This window comes from Blennius ocellaris, assembly GCF_963422515.1.
Source record: "Blennius ocellaris genome assembly, chromosome: 13".
NCBI classification, from domain to species: domain Eukaryota; kingdom Metazoa; phylum Chordata; class Actinopteri; order Blenniiformes; family Blenniidae; genus Blennius; species Blennius ocellaris.
In genome coordinates, this window is record NC_137662.1 from 23,854,965 (window position 1) to 23,868,750 (window position 13,786).

At 44.8% G+C, this 13,786-nt stretch overlaps 1 protein-coding gene across 1 annotated transcript in view; it reads left to right on the forward strand.

Moving 5' to 3' along the window:
• slc24a3 (solute carrier family 24 member 3) overlaps positions 1-13,786 on the forward strand; it is a gene marked incomplete at its 3' end in the record, with an annotated part of 49,586 nt that overhangs the window by 29,682 nt on the left and 6,118 nt on the right. Inside the window, exons 3-11 of the mRNA XM_080507776.1 lie at positions 5,471-5,547; positions 6,472-6,546; positions 6,981-7,065; positions 7,202-7,305; positions 8,065-8,139; positions 8,255-8,280; positions 9,676-9,729; positions 11,304-11,431; positions 12,693-12,853. Of these exons, the coding sequence (XP_080363902.1) occupies positions 5,471-5,547; positions 6,472-6,546; positions 6,981-7,065; positions 7,202-7,305; positions 8,065-8,139; positions 8,255-8,280; positions 9,676-9,729; positions 11,304-11,431; positions 12,693-12,853 (785 nt within the window). The remainder of the gene's footprint in view (positions 1-5,470; positions 5,548-6,471; positions 6,547-6,980; positions 7,066-7,201; positions 7,306-8,064; positions 8,140-8,254; positions 8,281-9,675; positions 9,730-11,303; positions 11,432-12,692; positions 12,854-13,786) is intronic.

The following is a 13,786-nucleotide window of genomic DNA, read 5'->3' on the forward strand; positions in this document are numbered from 1 at the left end:
CGCCGGCCCTTATGTGTGTGTGTGTGTGTGTGTGTGTGTGTGTGTGTGCGTGTGTGTGCGTGGATAAAGCTTTGCTTCTCATTTGTGCGATTCCCAGAAATAACTGGACGAGCCTAAATGTGGGTGATGAGAAGTTTTCCAACATCTGGTTTGCAGAAAAACGACTTTTGGGGTTAATAGAAACACTTTCACACTCTGACGCCCCGGTTACACGACAACGGTTACGAGTCTATCCGCAAAACTTTCTTCACTTTTGGGCGGGGGCCGTTTCCACGGCAACAGTTTTTTAAGTTTTTAATCCGGCTCCCAGGGTTGAAAGTTTCTTTCACGGCCGGGTTATGGTCGGGTTATGGCTGGGTTATGGCTGGGTTATGGCTGGGTTATGGTCGGGTTATGGTCGGGTTATGGTCGGGTTATGGCCGGGTTATGGTCGGGTTATGGTCGGGTTATGGTCGGGTTATGGTCGGGCTATGGTCGGGCTATGGCCGGGTTTTGGCTGGGTTATGGTCGGGTTATGGTTGGGTTATGGCCGGGTTATGGTCGGGTTATGTTCAGGTTATGGCCGGGTTAGGCTGGGTTATGGCCGGGTTATGGCTGGGTTATGGCCAGGTTATGGTTGGGTTATGGCCGGGTTATGGCTGGGTTATGGTCGGGTTATGGTTGGGTTATGGCCGGGTTATGGTCGGGTTATGTTCAGGTTATGGCCGGGTTAGGCTGGGTTATGGCCGGGTTATGGCTAGGTTATGGCCGGGTTAAGGCTGGGTTATGGTCGGGTTATGGTTGGTTATGGCCGGGTTATGGTCGGGTTATGTTCAGGTTATGGCCGGGTTAGGCTGGGTTATGGCCGGGTTATGGCTAGGTTATGGCCGGGTTAAGGCTGGGTTATGGCCAGGTTATGGTTGGGTTATGGCCGGGTTATGGCTGGGTTATGCTCGGGTTATGGCTGGGTTATGCTCGGGTTATGGTCGGGTTAGGGTCGGGTTATGGCTGGGTTATGCTCGGGTTATGGTCGGGTTATGCTCGGGGTCTTTGTATGGCAGTAAGAGGTTGTACCGCCTGCATAGAAACCACTGTGACGCCACAAACGACATCCAGGTCCATGAAACTCCACTAATGCTCCAGTTTCTGGTATTTCAAACGCTTTGCTCAGGTCAGGTTTGGAGCGTCTCCACCTTTAAAGGTTGCTGCACGCTCTGGAATCCTGCGGTTTATTTCCAGTTTTCCTCTGGACGGCGAGATAAAGTGGCACGTTTGACTTTGCGGCCGTATTCCGCGTTATTGAACTTCCCTCTTGTTTTTTTTTTGCCAGACCTTCGGGGGGCTTGGAGAAAAGTTTATTGTTCTGGTGTGAATGAAGGTAACCCGGGAGGTCGTTATGATTCAAGTGAGGATGACAGGATGAATGTTCAGAGAGGAAACGGCCTCTTTCAGACTGTTGGACTGGGCAGCAGTGACATTCACATTTCATTTTTAGATCCCGGCGACTGTCGGCGATCCAGCAGCCGGAGGTTTCGCCAGAGGCCGGAGATTTCCAGGGAAAACATAGAACAAAGCAAACTTCTGCTGACACACGAGCAGAAGCGAGAAGCGAATTGGGTTTGATAGTCTGATTAACCCACCGCTCCGCCGCGCACACGTTCAATTAAATGTCGTAAAGCCTTCACACATCCCCGCGGGGGGGGGGGGCCCGGGGTATTTAACTGGCTGAGATCTCAGTTAAGGGAAGGGTCGGATGAGATGTTTAACTCCCATCCGTCAGCTGCTCAAGTCAAATCAAAGAACGACAAAGTGGGGTTTTTTTCTCATTTGCTCCCATTTTAAATTCTGAACTACACATGGGGGGGCAGATTGACAGAAGCAAGGCAAGTCAGCAATTTCATATTTGATGTCCCAAAACTAAGTTCAAGCGTTTTTCCCGAAAAAAAAAGATTAAATGTGAATCATTTATTTGAGAAATATTTAAAGAAATACATATTTTAAAGTGCCTCCAGGATACATAAAGTTATACTGATTTTGCCCACGTCTTTGCACGTCGACAGCAGGCACTTGCAGGTACGGCGGGTTTTGACCGTCGCTTCAGGCTTCTGTCCGGGAATTTTCCAAAAGAGACATTGAACTTTGGGTTTTGTTCAAGTCATCTCTGGACATTTTTGCCGCGTGGCGATTGAACGACGTCTCACTTTGCCAATCAGGTCTTTGCGATCAGGAGAGCAAGAAAGAATGTATTTTAAAGGGTACCCCCTCCCCCACTCCCCAAGACTGAACTGAACTGAACTCTCTGACCCAACAAAAAAAGCGGTCGTCCCGTCGGACACCCACAGTCCGTCCACGTCCCAGAACACATCCAGCTCCCCCCACAGAACCCTGCAACCTCCCGCAGGATGCACTTAACCCACCCGAACGCCAGCGAGCTCGGATTACGCGCCACCAGGATCTGTTTTAATGCCACAAATACTGTAAGTCGTATGGAGGCTTTTGCTCCGTCTCAACCTCAACATTACGTAACGCTTTTGTCTCACTCACCACAGTCCGTCCTTGTAGAGTACGTAATAAGATTAGTGCAGTATGAGACACGACTACTGCAGTTTGATGTCAGCCCGGCGGAACCATCAGCCTCGTGTATCGTATTTAATCCTAAACGACTGATGCTTGTATATATATATATATATATGCATGTATATATTACTGGATGTTTTGGAGACCCGGGCACTCAAGAGAAGCTCTTATCCGGAGCGACAAAGGGCAACAAAAACATAAATCCTGTGACACAACCCGTACGCATATTGTGTGCAGCTGCGGGATGAAGGGGTCGTTTCAAACGCGATTACAAGATTCTGAAACGCTTCGAGTCGGAAACTGATCCCGTTGGAGAAAAGAAAATCCAGATTTCCACCAGTTGTCGGAGCTTTTCAGTGGCAGATCTGACCACTTGGACATTTGTTTTTGTTTTTTTTTACGATTTTACAGATAAATAGGTAAAAAAAACAACCAAAAAAACAGAACTTGATGCAACAAATATGAATCTCACCAGCTTTTTCCTGTATTTCCAGTGAGATGTTGTCTGATTCTGTAGAAAGAAAATTGTACAACTGTGCAGTTGTTTCCGAGGTGGCTTTGCGAATATACTGGCATGTTAATAAAAACTAAACCAAAAAAAAAAAACAAGACGGAATTAAGACGCAGTCGTGTCCCTTTATGGTCTATTTTAGGCCACAGACATTACATAACAAGTGCTGCAGGTTTTGGTTCAACTTCAGGTTTTTGTGACACACTGATGATAATTATTTGCAAAAACTCAAGTCATAAATACACAAACACACACACACACACACACACTAAAAACATGGCTGAGACTCGGTGGCGATCAAGAGACGCTCTTGATGTGTCTTGCGTTCAGACCCTGAACACCACATTTATTCCAATGGAGAGTTGAGAACCTATTAGTTTGTGTGTCTGTGGGTGGAAGTAACCTTCAGTTTAAAATGCTTTGAGACTATTTACGCACTAAACTTACGATTATAATGAAGTCGATTCATCATTACAGCCCGAGATGGTGGAATTGAAGTCGACTTGTGTCCTTGGCGTTGTTAAACCTTAAATCTGTGAATGGAAAACAAAGACGAGGAGCTCTGAAAGAGGCAAGTGCTGCTGGTTGTTGTTGTTGTTGTTGACTTTGTTGTGTGTCTGTGAGATCCAGCATCCATACAGGCCGGTGGCATTGTGTGAAGTGAGTGTGTGACTGGATGAAGGTAAACAATGAGTGTCAGGCGCGACACAATGGAGAGGGTGAACCCAATTGTTTCACTGCCTCCGTGTGTGTGTGTGTGTGTGTGTGTGTGTGTGTGTGTGTGTGTATATGTGTGTGTGTGTGTGTGTGTGTGTGAGAGTGAGTCCCGGCTGTGAAGATTCAATGGGGAAACACATTCCAGTGCTGCAAATGACATGGCAATAAATCAGAAGGAGGTTTTTATTGAGTCGCCGTAGAGAGACAGACGCCCCAACTTTCTTCAAATCTTTCAAGTTTTTCTCTTTTAGTAAATTTTTTTAATCCGCTAGTTCATCCTGGGCTTTCTGCCTCATGTAAAGTCAAACAACACGGGTTGCTTTTTCACTTCTGAAACACCACGACATGCAACGTTTTGCCGCTCTAACCTTGGTGTTCTCGTTATATTTGCTCTTTTTTTTTTTTTTTACATTATTTTGTCCCCAGCAACACATCATGTCAGGTTCTAAATTGTGTCTTTGTTTGCTCGCTCTCCCTCTCTCTCTCTCTCTCTCCCTCTCTCCCTCCCTCCCTCTCTCTGGCTGTCCTGTCACTTCGTATTGTGTTTGGGCCACGCAGGGCCGGCTGAAGCTGAAGCCGGCTGACTCACAGGCTCTCTCGGCTGTTGAGAGGGAGAATGTCACTGCGCATTGGGTTGCCTTCACGTTACACACACACACACACACACACACACACACACACACACACACACACACACACAAACACACACAGAGCGCGTGAAAACAGCACACCCAAATTGCTCAGGGCGCACTGATAGTATTCAAGCAGAGCAAGCCAAGCAAATCTGGAATACACACACACACACACACACACACACACACACACACACACACACACACACACACACACACACACACACACACACACACACACACACACACACACACACACACACACACACACACACACACACACACACACACACACACAGACAGGCAGAGAGTCACAGTGGGCTGAGCCTATTTATAGCTTGTATGCAGACTCGTCTTCAACTAGAAATGCATCTGATGGCTGCGGATGAAGACGGGGGGAATATTTCTGGCCGTGTTTCTGATTGGCTGCCTCCGATTTCCTGCCGTCTCGCGCCCTCGACGTACAGAGGATGCTTGTCGTAAAACGTGCAACTTCGAATTCCTTCAGAGAGCTTGACATGTCGCGGGAAACATGCAGACGCAGCACAGAAAGTCCGGCGTTCACGGTGTTTCCTGAAAAGACACCGAAGAGACGTCGACTCACGAAACGGGGACGTTTTTTTGGGGTCTCAACCCTTCGTGGTTTCCTCCCGTTCAGTTTTGGACACATTGCCGTCCCACTTATTGGGTTTGTGCCAACCAATCGCTACCAATCGCTAACTAGTATAACGAGACGGTGCTGAGCGGGAACACAAAGTCATCCTCGATTGAAAAACAGATTAAAGGCTGTTTGTGTCTTCGTGTCTTTGTCTTCTCTTGGGTTGTTTACGGATTCTTCCCTGACGTTTGGCTGAAAATCGCTAACAGGCTAAGAGGCACCTCTTAAAAAAGTTAAAACAGATACAGACAAATGAGGTTTGGGATTTTTTGAAATAAATCCCGTTCCAGATTTAATCCATCGGTTTGTTTGACTTCCTTTTGGACACAGTCGAGGTTCAGGGGAGGCTTGATTTGATAATTAATCGTTCCTATGTCGCCCTGTCCGTGTTTGCAGCGATCCACGAGTTCCCCAGGGATTACTTCACCGAGCAGGAGCGCATCGACGGAGCGCTGGGCCTCCACGTCTTCTGCGTGAGTGTTCAGAATGTCCAGAATGTTTGTATTTGTTGCAATAATATTGTTCACTCACGACAAATACAAAAAAACAAAACCCCACACAAACAGATTGTTGATTGTTGTCTTCCTGCTGTGGGATGTGTTGTTCCAGATAACAGTCCCCTGGAAACCCATTTCAACCAGCCTGAACCATGTTTGCTTTCCTTTAATCCTCTAAAGTACTCGGATTAAAAAGTACTATGATTTTATTGAGATGTGCAAATTCGGATTCAGTGAAACACTATAACTTGTAATGTGGCTGGAAATAAATACCGGTACGCGTTTTCAAACTAACACGTGCCCCATTATTAGGTGAGAGAGTAAGAGGTGAACGTAATGTTCGTGTTTATTTTATTTTATTTCTTTGCTCATGAAGATTGTATGGAACTCGTCTCCTGTTTTATTGGGAAAAAACAACTTAAGGTGCTTAAAACCCCCCAGAGGAGACGAGGACCTTCGCGCCGTCACGCACGCATCTTTAACAACCTGATGATCTGTGTGACAAATACTGTGTTTTACAAGGACTGTAAGTCTGATCCCAATGAAAGAGCGTGATGGAAATGCATCTGTCAGGAAATGTTGGTCCACCGGAGTTCATTCTGATCCCAAATCTGAGCGGGGTCCACGTCCACGCCGGTTCTGGTCAGGCCTCCACAGCCGGTCAGATCCTTTCCTGATCAGACTCTGAATAAGTAGAAAGTTTCCTAACCCTAACCCTACCCCGAACCGTCGTCAACACTTCCCGGTGTCATGTGACACACAAGGCAGGACGGGATCGATCCACCAACTGAACGGTTCAGGGGTCTTCTCGGCGCAGACTGACCGACACGTCAACCCCACCGACTGTGTGAACTTGAGAAAATGATTGCAGACGCAATGAGGGTGGTTTGTGTCCTGCAGGCGGTCTACATGTTCTACGCTCTGGCGTTGGTGTGCGACGACTACTTCGTCCCCTCGTTGGAGAAGATATGCGAGGTAAGAAGACGCCAACGAGTTTCCATGCGGTTTCATGCGACCGATCCTTCATTAGCCCTTTCACGTCACGGCGGCGAACTACTTCCACGCCATGGGTGCGTCCGAAATGTCCCTCCTGACTCCTTGTCTATGGACTTTCCCTGAAGTGTTTTGTGTGGCGGCCATGATGAGGACTGTCCGGATTCTTCAAGAAGCAAAGAAAAGGAGGCCGGTTGCTCCCTTCAGAGCCTCTTTTAGCCTCGGAAACACCGTGTCCAAAAAGTCCGTAGACAAGGAGATGGGAGGAACTCCTCGGACGTACCCCCTTTGACTTCCCCACGGTGAGGTGACCGCCGCACCGTGGGAAGTCAAGGGCGGTCGTATACCTCCGCCTGACGGCGGCGATGGACTCCTGCTGAGAAACCCGTTGTGCTTCTCGCTTCTCTGTCCACCAGCGCCTTCACCTCAGTGAGGATGTTGCCGGGGCGACCTTCATGGCGGCGGGCAGCTCAGCGCCTGAACTGTTCACCTCTGTCATTGGTGAGGACCGCGCACACACACACACACACACACTACACGGTCTCGTACAGTAGGAATCCCCAAAACCACAGAACAATTCATGCCTTCTATTGAAAGAGATCTCGTCACGTGTGGTTTCTACCGTGTTCGTCTACAGGGGTGTTCATCACGAAGGGCGACGTCGGGGTCGGCACCATCGTGGGCTCCGCCGTCTTCAACATCCTCTGCATTATTGGAGTGTGTGGCATATTCGCTGTGCAGGTACCCCCCCCACACACACACACACACACACACACACACACTATTTACAATAGAAACAATAAAATCACGTAAGGGGTCACAAGACGAGGCGTATCAAAATATTTTGAAACACAAAAACGACATTCCGGGATAAGAAGACGAGATGAAACCACAATGTTTTCTCAAATAAGTGTTGCTTTGTCATCATCATGATGAAATCTTTTAAGCATTTAAGCTTTATGGGAACGTTGTTAAAATTGTATGATCGTACTTGTTGATTCGGATGTTAGTGATTTCAGTGAAAGTCAAATGAAACAACCAGTCACAGGGTGAACAGAACAAAAATATCCAATGATGGATTAACATGGTAATGCTTGGAATTGATTAGAATAATTGTAAGACCTGGAATATATCTGTGGAACTGCCTTTCATTCAATTATTAACCAGCGAAAACCACTAAATTATAGGACGTAATCAGATCAGAGTATTAAGAATAAAACCCTTGGTGGCTAAGTCAGTTAGCTTCTGTTAGCCAGTGACAGGAACTTTGTTGAATGGAAACACGAGCACAGAGAACAATTCACGATAAACCACAGAACCTCAACATTGCTTCGCCATCGATTAGCAATCAGCAAAAGCTTGATTTGTGTTTGTGTCAGGTCACCTGGATTGTGTTTTTCAGGGGTTTTTATCCGAGTCGTTTCATCACTTCAAGCTGGCGAGTTAAGACATTTAGCCTGACTCAGCAATCTTTCTTTTTTTTTTTTTTCTCCCGTCCAGACGATCCGCCTCTCCTGCTGGCCTCTGCTCAGAGACTCCAGCTACTACACACTGGCCATCTCCGCTCTCATTGTGGTAAATGACCTGTCAGGTTATGTCATTTATACGCATGTTGTGAATCACATAACGTGGAATTTATAGAATGTTTCCATTTTAACTTTGTATTCTCCATTTCTTTCCTATATTACAGTTCATATATGATGAAAAAGTGGTCTGGTAAGTCAGTTATGAGGAAGATGCTCTATAATCTGGTGTTAGAGGAGGAAGATGCTCTATAATCTGGTGTTAGAGGAGGAAGATGCTCTATAATCTAATATTAGAGGAGGAAGATGCTCTATAATCTGATATTGGAGGAGGAAGATGCTCTATAATCTGATGTTAGAGGGGGAGATGCTCTATAATCTGATGTTAGCGGGGGAAGACGCTCTATAATCTGACGTTAGAGGAGGGAGACGCTCTATAATCTGATGTTAGAGGAGGAAGATGCTCTACAATCTGGTGTTAGAGGAGGAAGGTGCTCTATAATCTGATGTTAGAGGAGGAAGTTGCTCTATAATCTGGTGTTAGAGGAGGAAGATGCTCTGTAATCTGATATTAGAGGAGGAAGATGCTCTATAATCTGATATTAGAGGAGGAAGATGCTCTATAATCTGATGTTAGAGGAGGAAGATGCTCTATAATCTGACGTTAGAGGAGGAAGATGCTCTATAATCTGATGTTAGAGGAGGGAGATGCTCTATTGGCTGGTGTTAGAGGAGGAAGATGCTCTATAATCTGATGTTAGAGGAGGAAGATACTCTATAATCTGATGTTAGAGGAGGAAGATGCTCTATAATCTGGTGTTAGAGGAGGAAGATGCTCTATAATCTGATGTTAGAGGAGGAAGGTGCTCTATAATCTGATGTTAGAGGAGGAATATGCTCTATAATCTGGTGTTAGAGGAGGAAGATGCTCTATAATCTGATGTTAGAGGAGGACGATGCTCTATAATCTGGATGTTAGAGGAGGACGATGCTCTATAATCTGGATGTTAGAGGAGGACGATGCTCTATAATCTGATATTAGAGGGGGAAGATGCTCTACAATCTGGTGTTAGAGGAGGAAGATGCTCTATAATTTGGATGTTAGAGGAGGAAGGTGCTCTAATCTGATGTTAGAGGAGGAAGATGCTCTATAATCTGATATTAGAGGAGGAAGATGCTCTATAATCTGGTGTTAGAGGAGGAAGATGCTCTATAATCTGGTGTTAGAGGAGGAAGATGCTCTATAATTTGGATGTTAGAGGAGGAAGGTGCTCTAATCTGATGTTAGAGGGGGAAGATGCTCTATAATCTGATGTTAGTTGAAGTTACATCACTTAGTAGGATTCTTCAAAATTCTTGCTAATGCTAACATTTCCTACACTGGAGCGTTTCACGTTTTGGCTAATGCTAAATGCTAACCAGCAGGGCAGCTAGCGCCAGCAGCTCCAGGATGGTTTTCCGTTACAAAGAACTTGTTAACTTAAACACTAGTTATCAGAATGTTGACGGAAGTTGTTCCGTGAGGATAAAAAGTAGCATTTCTATAAAAACGTTGAAAGTGTGATTGTGAACCTGTTGTCTTTTGCAGGTGGGAAGCGCTCACGCTTATCCTGATGTACTTCGTCTACATTCTGATCATGAAGTGAGTGAGTGCGTGGAACTCGGTGCCTGAGGAGGTTAAACTGGTTACAACAGTGTTTTTCAGCCACGGCGCCGCGGCACACCGGTGTTTCCGCGAGATACAGTCCGGTGTGGCGTGGGAAATTATCCAATTTCACATTTTTTTTCTAAAAAACATTTGCTCTCACAGCCGACAACAGTGTGTTGAAGAGTAATCATGTATAAATACTCTTTGCCAATAGATGGCAGCACAGAACTTTGCTGGTGAAATCGAAAGTGAATGACGTCAGTCTCGTTAATCACGAACTCCGAACTAGACATGTTGGTGTTTGTCTTTCTTCTATTCCTGCCAGGATCTCAGCTCTTCATCCATCAGGTCCAGGTTTCACACTGACTGAGTACAAATTAAAAAAAAAGAAATTGGGAAATACTTTTTTTTCTGTATTTACTGGATTCCTGTTGATAAAACTTTGATGAGAAAGACTTTATATTGTTAAAAGAGGCTACAGAGTTTACCATTTTAACATTTTCGGGTGGTGGTGTGCCTCCAGATTTTTCCAACGAAAAAAGTGTGCCTTGGCTCAAAAAGGTTGAAAAACACTGGTTTACAACATGCGAGGCCTTCACAATAAAATTGAAAATGTGGCTTATCAACACATACCAACGCTAAAAGATCAGCCTGTTGGGATGTTTTCATGTTATGTTGGATTTTCTTAATTGTACAGCACGTGTTTGCATGTGTATTTTACTGTTTGCCTATTGTGTTTGTCGATGTATTTTATTGCCTTTTTAACGTCATGGCCAGGGGACGACAGATGAAAACTAAAACTTCTGGATAATTCTGGCTTCTTTAACCAATGAATGAATGAATGGTTTATTTCGGTTACAGTTTCAGTAGAAGTGCAGTTGATTAATTTTTGTGCAGTTCATGGTAAAAGTTCACACACCTGTGATTTTTCACTGTTTCCACAATATACTTGCAATCGAAATGTGTATTAGGCTGAAGCCAAGGCTTATTTTAGCCTCTCCCTTAAAAACCCGTGCGGTTACCCCAGACACCAGTGGTACAAAAAATATGTTCAAATTTTTAAAAAGCAACTGGAGAAAAAAAATTAATAAAAAAATAAACATAGCAGTCGTAATACGGGAGAAAAAAATGAATAGGGAACATAACAGAAGTAATACATGACAAAAACTCAACCAAACAAAACAGAAGCAACAGAAATCACCGCTCATTGTAACATTAATTATTTTTATTTTTACTATTTTTTTGAAGCAGAACAGTGATTTGCACAGTTTTAAGTCGTCACTGAGACATTCCATAAACCTCCCAGAATAGAAACACAACGTTGGTTCTCACACCACCTTTTTCAAATGTATAGTCCTCTTAAGTTGTAGTTGTTTTCTCTTAATTGAAAAAAATTGTGAATAGCTGTGGGAAGACTTTATTCGAAATAACGAATAAAGTGTAACCACGCGTTTTTATGAAATTTCCCTGTCCCCCTTTTAAATCAAGAAATAAGAAAGATAAGTACATTCTGACCACTGCGGTCACCGCGTCGTCCACAACGACGTTTCCTCTCGTGTCCGTTTCAGGATGAACTCGCACGTCGTTCGCTTCCTGGAGCGGCAGAAGAAGAACCCGTCCAGCCTGAGGAACGGCGCGGCCAGCAACGCCGAGCTGGACGACGGCTGCGACGCCACGGCCGTCCTGCTGAAGAAAGGTACCGTCGCCGCCCGCCAGTCGGAGACTTCAAACCCCGTGCTCACCAGTCGAAAACGCTGAACGTGCAACATTTATTTGTAATTAGTGTTATTTAATTGCAATTAATCGCCTTGTTTTTTTTCTCCTGAAGACCGAAGCTTTTAATGGATATTTTATTCAGCGAAAACCAGGGAATTAATGTCGACTCGGCACACACGGACACCGTGTTTAAGTTCAGAGACTGATTTTATAACGTGCGTTTAGCTTTGCATGGAACCGTTTCTCTCCAAGATCAGCGAAACAATAGAAACGTAAGTTAGTTAATACATATCGAACATAAGTCTGGGTTTAGTTAGAGTGCAGCTCCACTTTGACCATCTGAATAGTTCTAGAAACAAAGTAGGGAATTTATTACGTGAATGAAGTGACAATAATATACTGTAATACACAGAGAGAGAGAGAGAGAGAGAGAGAGACAGACAGAAAAAGAGAGAGAGATGGACAGAGAGAGTGAGAGAAAGACACAAAAAGAGAGAGAGACTGATAGAAAAAGAGACAGAGTGAGAGAGAGCGAGAGACAGACAGCGAGAGAGAGACAGACAGAAAAAAAGAGAGAGACCGAAAGAGAGAGAGAGTGAGAGAAAGACAGAGAGAGAGAGAGAGAGAGAGAGAGACTGACAGAAAAGAAGACAGAGAGAGAGAGAGACAGAAAGAGAGAGAGACTGACAGAAATAGAGACAGACAGAGAGAGAGAGACAGACAGAAAGAGAGAGTGAGAGAAAGACAGAGAGAGAGAGACTGACAGAAAAGAAGACAGACAGAGAGAGAGAGAGAGACAGAAAGAGAGAGAGAGAGACTGACAGAAAAAGAGACAGACAGACAGAGAGAGAGAGACAGAGAGAGACAGACAGAAAGAGAGAGAGAGAAAGACAGAGAGAGAGAGAGAGAAAACGTACACGCAAGCTGGACATACTTAAGTATGTGGAAGACACACACACACACACACACACACACACACACACAGAGCAGAGCCAGGGAGAGAGAGAAAGACGATAAAAATTAACATTTTAGTATTTCCTCCAGTTTTTTTCTACGTCTTCATTGCATTTTGCAGCAGAAACTTTCATTCACATCGACTTCATGTTGAGATTGTCGTCATCTCCAGTCGTCGATTGTTCGTTTTTTTTGTGAAAATACAGACGTGTCCAGCGTGTATATACTTAAAACTTCAAAGTTACTGTGGCACCGACGGCGTCCTTCACGCCTGTGTTGTCCTGCAGCGAACCCCCACAGGAAGCCGTCGGTGCTGATGGTGGACGAGCTGCTGTCGGCGTACCCCCACCAGCTGTCCTTCTCCGAGGCCGGCATGAGGATCATGATCACCAGCCACTTCTCGCCCCGGACCCGGCTCACCATGGCCTCCCGCATGCTCATCACCGAGGTGAGGGCGCCCGGTCTCCCTGATTGGAATCCAAATGCAGCCCTTGTTCTCTCTCCGAGGGGTGGAAATTGTTCCAGACGGCCCCTTTTTAGAGAGGTAATCTGGAGGCCCCCCCCCCCCCCCCCCCAGACTACCAATCAGCCGCCGTCTACGAACACAAGCGCCTGTTTGTTAGTCCTCCGTAGGACGAGCGCTGGAGTAGAGGGGGAACCTCCGTGTGCAAAGACGCTGCTGCTTTTCTGCCAGAGATTTTTCAAGTCAATTTAATAAAAAAAAACAAAAAAAAACAACTTGATACATGACGATCTTAATAGATTCAAACATTGACTAATGAGAGTAATGAGAGTAATGAGATAGACTTCTCCCTTACTTAATTAGGATTTGCTGTTGTCTCCAGGTGTCTCGTTTCACTTCACCAGTAAATATTAGAATTATGACCTATTAATAACTACAACACTAACGCGATGTCTTTGTTTTAGTGCAACCGAGTATTATATAATTAAGTATTGGAATATATGCAGAAGCTATCGCAGCCACCATAAATCACTTGTTCATTCTTTATGATTCACTGGTGTTGAATCATTGAACTTCCTGTGTGGAGTTCTGGGGAAACACGTATGCAAGTTCATTACAAAAAAATAAAATAAAAAATCAGTGTTTTACAAGAATTGTCTGTTTCTACGGTCAAAAACGCTCAAATTCATGGATCTGGTAGGAGTTCAAATCCATTCAAGGTTTGTACAAAGCAAACGATAAATGATCACCAGGTAAGATCCAGAAAATGTTCAGTGAGACAGTGAGCGGGTACGAGTTTAGAAGAAAACTCAATTTCAACGTACGACGCTAAAAAGCTTCTTGTGGATCAAACCATCATCAAATAGAATTCAATTGAAGAAAATGCACATGTAATATTAATAAGTGATGAAGTCATAT